The sequence below is a fragment of the Leptonychotes weddellii genome, chromosome 14 (genome assembly GCF_054177405.1).
Source record: "Leptonychotes weddellii isolate Sample4059 chromosome 14, ASM5417740v2, whole genome shotgun sequence".
NCBI classification, from domain to species: domain Eukaryota; kingdom Metazoa; phylum Chordata; class Mammalia; order Carnivora; family Phocidae; genus Leptonychotes; species Leptonychotes weddellii.
In genome coordinates this window covers 20632260-20639064 of record NC_138382.1, presented here as the reverse complement: position 1 = coordinate 20639064, position 6805 = coordinate 20632260, and the positions used below count along the sequence as shown (strand labels likewise).

General features: G+C 46.5%; 1 protein-coding gene across 2 annotated transcripts in view; it reads left to right on the top strand.

The window, feature by feature from the left end:
- FRMD3 (FERM domain containing 3) overlaps nt 1-6805 on the top strand; it is a 273925-nt gene that overhangs the window by 220167 nt on the left and 46953 nt on the right. For both annotated transcript variants that reach the window (XM_081802886.1, XM_081802885.1), the window contains exons 11-12: nt 278-352; nt 664-732. In XM_081802886.1, coding sequence (XP_081659012.1) covers nt 278-352; nt 664-732 — 144 coding nt within the window. The remainder of the gene's footprint in view (nt 1-277; nt 353-663; nt 733-6805) is intronic.

Genomic DNA, 6805 nt, shown 5'->3' with positions numbered 1-6805 from the left:
ACGTGACTCTCGAGCTCAAGGTCTTGAGTTTAAGCCCCACGCTGTGCATGGAGCCCACTTTAAAAAAAAGAAAGAAAGAAAAGAGATAGCAGGATGTAATACACATAGCGAAAGTAACTATTTTTTGGTGAAACTTCTTCAGGTGTGTGTGCACGCATGCAGTCCTCCAATAGCATATATTTCTTATAGTCAAAAATATCCAGTCCTCACGCTTTATAGCATGTCTCACTCGGACTTGACAATCTAACTACCACCTCTGTTTTGCTGCTTCTTCAAGGTATGCGAAATCCAGTCAGATCAAGACCGTGTCAAGCAGCAAGATATTTTTTAAAGGAAGTAGATTTCGATATAGGTGGGTACCTGTGGTTCCATTTTGATGGTGGGTTAGGGTGGGGGCACTCATTTACTTTTTGAATATCCTGCTTATAAATCAGTGCGCTTTGGCTTGTATGCCTGTTTTGGTCCTCCCTTTCCAGTCCGCTCATGTCTGACCCTCATGGGCCCCCCTCAGATTCCATAGTAACTTCTCGGATGGAGGAAGAGAAGGCGTGGATTTCTAGAGTGGATCAGACCATTGTGAAGTTAAAAAAAACAATACACGAGCACACCCCTCCCCTTCTGTTGTGAGTGTGTGTGCACAGATGTTGTGTTTCTCTTTTGCAGCGGTAAAGTTGCCAAAGAGGTGGTAGAGGCCAGCTCCAAAATCCAGAGGGAGCCTCCGGAAGTGCACAGGTAAGGGGGTGGTCTGTGGGGCTCTGGGAGGCTTCAGGCATGGACAGAAGGTTTTCAGGCTTGCTCTGCCACATTCTCTGTAACAGGAGAGGGTGTAAGGGCACCACATGCCTGTCCTTCTGTCAGCGTGGGCACATCTGTCTCCAGGCACGGTGCTTTCGCTGTTCTGGAAGCTTCCCAGGGACAGACTTGACAGGGCCATGGCGTGAGTGTGGCCCAACTGCATTTTGAGTTGCTTGCTCTGTGGGGAGTCATTGGCTTGATTGGGCCCGGAGTGTCACATGCACAGTGTGTGTGAGGCACGGCGGTGTCATCTCTTGGCCGAGTCTGTCGTCTGCCTTCTTAGAACTGCTCTCTGTTCATCAGATGTGGCTGGTACCCATTGGCCTGACTTCTGTTAGACTGTTTCACATGAGGAAGGCAGGCGGTGCTCATCTCTCTCGGGGCTCCTCACTCCCAAAGGTCACTCAGAGGAATGAGGAACTTAGTCATTAGTGGTTCAAGAGTACGCATCTTCATAATGTGGCAGCATATGCTGTTCTGAGAATGAAATATTCTCTTGGTCACGTTGGACTTTCTATCACCATGAGACACACAGATCATTGCACACCCTAAACCTCAAACATGCTAACTATCTAAAGCTGAACATTATCATGACGTTCTCCTTTTTGAAGGCAAGGTCATCCTAAGTTACGTTTTTTTAGGAGGTTCTCACACACTGGTTGGCACCTGTTCCTTCCCCTTCTGTGGACTTGGAGGAATCTCCCTTATGCTCGTATTTGCCCAGTCTCCTCTGTTTCCAGCATGACCCCGTGAGCTGGGTGCCTCTTACCTTATTCCCTGGGTTGTTGGGTCTCTTGAAAGAGTGGCTGAGCCAGCCTGGCCCAGCATCCAGACAGCACTTCTCTCCCACACAGGGGAGCAAGACTATAGTTGGCACAGGATCCCATGCAGATGTGTACAGAGAACAATTCTTTCCTGGTTTGGGTGACCCAGTGAGAAGCTGTCACGTGCACGTCTGCAGACGTGGTCTTTCCTGCTTCTCGAAGCAGGAGAAAGCTGTAGGGCTAGGGAAGCTGGAGCACTGTGGCAGAACCGTGAAAGTCTTCTAACCTACCTCTTGATAACACTAATCTTTTATTTGTATTTACTTATTTTTAAAATAGTCTTTACAGTCCCTCTTCTACCACAAATTGTGGTTAGTCGGTGTGGCAGAAATGAAAAGAGGAAATGATAAAATGTATCATTTGAACTTTCCTAGACTCTGGGCCAGAAATGACCTTAAGGATCACCTAATTTGATGCTTCTATTTTATAGACAAGGGAACGTGGGTCTCGGAGAAGTTAAAAGATTTATCTAAAGTCATAATTTTTTTTTCCTGTGGCAGACCTAAGCCTGTGTTCTTTTCTTTGTAGCCTTTGCCACCCAGAAACCCTCTGGCATTCTCTTAGAAGCTGGGAGGCAGAACCACCCCAAGGGATCTGCTTGGGTTTTAGTCTTCTAACATGAAGTGTGAGTGTTTGATCTTAAAAAAAAAAAGAAAGAAATACTTGATGCTGGGGAGTTCTCTTGACAGCACAAACACAAAGAAGGAAACTGTTTTTAACAAAATGCTTTCAGAGACTCATATTCCCAATACGTAAGACTTTCCAAGAATCCCATAGTTATCATATATAGATGGTTAGTGAGATCAGAAATAATTGGAAAAAGCATTTCTTTTTTCAATTGAGGTTTGCTTAATTTATGGGAATCAAGGATTCCTAGATCAGGGCTTCTCAAACTTTAACTTGGACAGGGATCACCTACGGATCTTGTTAAAATCAGATTCCGATTCATGAATCTGGCATTTCTAATGAGCTCCTAGGTGGTGGCCATGTGGCGGGTTCATGGACCACACTTTGAGTAGCCAGGCTGTGGGAGTGAGGGGAGCAGAGTGGCCATAGTGAGAATCTTTTCCCGAATGGACCGAACCACCAGAGGGGATGGGAAATGAGGCATCAGTCCATTTATAGTTTCCTTTTTCTGGAACCTTCTAAAATCCCCCAGGGATGTAACTGCACACAAGGACCTATAGACCCTTGAGACACTGGTTCACATGCTATTTCTTCCCCTTCCACTGACCTTTTTTATGTGTATATGAAAGCCTATTGAGTCCACATGCTCAGGACACCTCTCTGGTCCTCAGCTTTTTGGCAGTATCTCTCAAATCTCTGACAATATAAGGAAGATTAGTTTAAAGTAATGATGCAAAGCAAGCTGTGGGAGGAAAAGGCTTGTGTCTGTTTGGTCATCTGCGTATCACTCGACAGCTAACCCAGCACTTGGCACATAGTAGAGGTCAGTACATAGTTGTTGAATGAACCTATGAACCAGGGGTGTGGGGTGACGGCCGCAGGCCTGCAATTTTCTGAGACCTGAGATCTGTCCAAGGTGCTGCCCTGGGGACCTTGACCTCCCAGGAGGCAAGAGTGCTTCCAGAGCCATGGAGACGTACCCCTTGCAGTCGCAAATTCTCATTTCTTTCCAGTGGGCAGTTGCATGGTAGGACATTTTTTCTCTTAAGCAATTATTTTTGAATTATTTTGGCTTCTTTGATGTGGCTGTCAAAAGTGAGAATATAGTAATGAACTCTCCCTCTGGCTGTGTTTAGAGATGAGCACTCTAAGGCTTCACTTAGTTGTCTTTCCTCACACTTGAGAGTGTACTCTTCAAAGAATGGCAAGTTCATGGACTACTACTTTTGCTGAGGTGTGTGTGTTTAGAAAGAGACAACACAGACAGATTGAGGACACTGTCTTGGGATTTTTCTTTTTTTTTTTCAAAAAGAGAAAAAGCTAACTCTCATGATAGCTCACTGATCTTTACTGATGACAAGATCCCCAAGCAAATCCCTCCTGGCCTGGGAATCGCCCACCCATGCCAGGGGCCCAGCGAAGCAAAAGGCTGCAGCTCGGTGAGCCTAGGGCTGGCTGTGTGAGCCACCTGGGCTCAGCAGCCACCACCGGGGGACACCCAGAGGCAGCATTTGGACCTAAAACGAGCACCAATTGAGGGGCCATGAACTTGGTTGTGTTGCTTACAAGCTGTGTGTGGTCTAATCTTGGTTGTGTTGCTTACAAGCTGTGTGGTCTTGGGTAAGTCTCTTAACTTCTCTGATCATCAGTTTACTCATCTCTATAAAATGAGATTCAGAATATTACTTTGCCCAACTTCTAGACTTTGTTATGGGCATAAAAATAAAGTGCTTTAAAAATTAGAAAGTGCCATGCAAATGTGAGGTGATGATATTCTTCCTGTCTCTCATCCAAAAATGGGAAGCTAGAATTTAACAGATCTGTCCTCATTAAAGCTTCTTCAGATGGAGTTTTGATGACAGGCCAACAGCACTTGCTTCACTGCAAGGACTGGTGCAGAATTCCACGAGCCTTGTGTTAGTTGCTCTATATTATGCCATCAGTTTTTGAAGCCAATCTTAGAATGTCCTTGCAGTTTCCAAAGAAAACCTTTTTACCTCAGTAGAATTCCCAGTGACTGTTTCATTGGGAAACTGCTCTGTGCTGAGTACAAAACGGGTCAGGCATTTTGCAGAATCCGTTGATGGGTGGATTCTGAGAATGGGAAACATGGCACAGACCCTTGCCTGGCTTGGGGAGACTCCAGCCAGAGAAGCTGTTACATCAGGAGCTCAGGTGAAAGGGCAGGGTGGGAGCTGTCTGGGATGTTGGCACGTCTTCTAGAAGACCACCTGACACAGTGGACCCTCATATAGCCAGAGAGCAGGACATTAGCAGTAGTGAACAGAGTCCCCCCTGGGACACTATAGGATAAATCATGCAGAAAGTGCAGGAAGGCAGTGGAGAGCAGAGCAGGAGCACTGGTTGAGAATCATATGATCTGAGTCTGCTTCTCTTAAGTATCTTTAGTCAAGTTCTGTAACTTCACTGAGTCTCAATGTCCTCATCTGTGAATATGGTATTTTTCTTGCCTGTCTCACAGGTACACTGAGAAAAACAAACACGGTCAAGTATATAAACCCGTAAACTAAAAAAGGAGCCATCAAATTCTGGCATATTTATTAGTAGTGTAACTGTGCTGGTGGGCTCTTGCTTTTAATAAAGCTGGGATCAGCTGGCACCTTTAAAAAGATTGCAAACAGAGAGGTATGAAAAGGTAACCTGTAGTCTACAGGGGTTGGTACAGAGAGGGTGGGAGACATGCATTTTGATTCTAGTTTTGATTAATCTTACCCCTCTAGCTGTCCCAGTACCCAGCATCAAGCTCTCGAGCCCCAGATTCTTTGTGCTCCAGGGAAACTCTAGCTGTATCCACCCTTGGGTTTATCTGAGTCTTGTACTTATCGGGAGGCTGTGTTCCCCTCTTAATCATAGAACTGGAGAGTTTCAGGGTTGTAATCGACTGTGTGGTTCATCTGGCCTAACTCTAAGCAGACCCTAAACCCCCTTGACCCTAGCATCCTCCTGACCAGCCAGTGCCCAGCAGGCTCACACCTGTGAGGTCACGCTTGGTGAGCTCAGCCTGTCCCAGCACCGGGCAATTGGCCAGACGTTGTAGTGTTGGCGGTGAAGGCGGGCAGGTGGTAGGATGCTTTATAACTCCAAGTGAGGAGTGTTGGGGGGGGGGGGCTGCTGTGGAGCAAAAGATCCTCCATAAAGGCTCATTACAGGCCCTCCTTGATGATATGCAGTCATTTTTGGGGGACAGAACTGCTGCCAGTCAGGGGGCATGGGTGGCTAGAGGTGGGGCAGAGAGATTCAGTTGGTACAACAGTGGAAAATGGGCTTTTCTGAGGTCAGAAAGCTCCATGGTCCACACAGACATGGCGACATGTGCTTTGCAGAGCTAGAATCACAGTCATGAAGGCCGCAGGGACAGAGGAAATCCCATGAAAACTCAAAAAATGAAGACTCTTCCTTCCCTCCCTCCCTCCCTTCCTTCCTTCCATCTGCAAGGAAACGCTGTCTCCATTGCTTTCCTTGTCAACTCCACCATGCTTGCCAGGACGTACCACAGGCATCACCTCCCTGAGAGGTCCTTCCTGGCTCTCCCTTCCCTGCACAGCAGGGTCGGGTGCCCCTCCTTAGAGTTCCCAGAGGACCCTTGGCCATCAGTCTCCTCCATGGGATTTGTACTTTTCCAACTGTGGTTGTAGCACGTTAACGAGTCATGAAATGAAAATAGACCAGCACTTCAAACAAAATGAAATAGAATGGGGAAAAAGAAAGTGAATCACACATAACAAGAGTTACTCTTGTTGCATGAAACATTTGCTTTACTTTTGTGCCTCCCCATATGTGTACAGAGAAATGACATAAAATGCATTTCTTAATGTGGGTCTCTGTCAAAAAAGTCTGAAAATCATAGTTCTAGAGAGTGAGTTACTTCATGCAAGGACCATGGTTCACTGGAACAAGGCAGACCATCCAATGCATATGTATCAGCTGCAAATAAATGTGCTGTCCCATGCCAAACAGAAATGCCCAGGCTATAAGACAACTCTGTAACCAACCTGGGGAACACCCATGTCAATCTGAAATGGCAACTTATGTCAAGCCAGGATTGCATTCCATTTACTTCAATTTCAAATGTGAGCAGCCCTTACCCAGGGAGGTGCTGTAAGGCACACCAGAATGGGTAGATCAGTCTCTGCCCTTAAAGTGCTTGTCAAGGTGGGGCTGATTAGTACACCAGTAAAGACAGAGAGACAGAGGTGTCAAATGCCATGAGGTGTGAAAGAAGGGAGCGTAGTGTGAGGGGAGAGAGAGAGAATGAATGAAAATGTGTCATGGGGGTCATCCAAGGGGGCATCAAAGGGTTAGGAGACATTTGACACCATCTTTGAAGGGTGGGTTGGTTTGGGTTTTGACAGGAAACATGAGGGGAAGGGTGCTGAAACACCCACTAGAGGTGCCTCACCTCCATGTCTTTCAGGGCAGACAGCTGGTCTCCCTGCAGCAGGGAGTGTAGATGGGCTTCTCGCTATCAGCCAATAGTCTCGATGAGATGCTTGTACATTTTCCTTGCCATCTGCTGCCCTTCGCAGCCAATGACATGT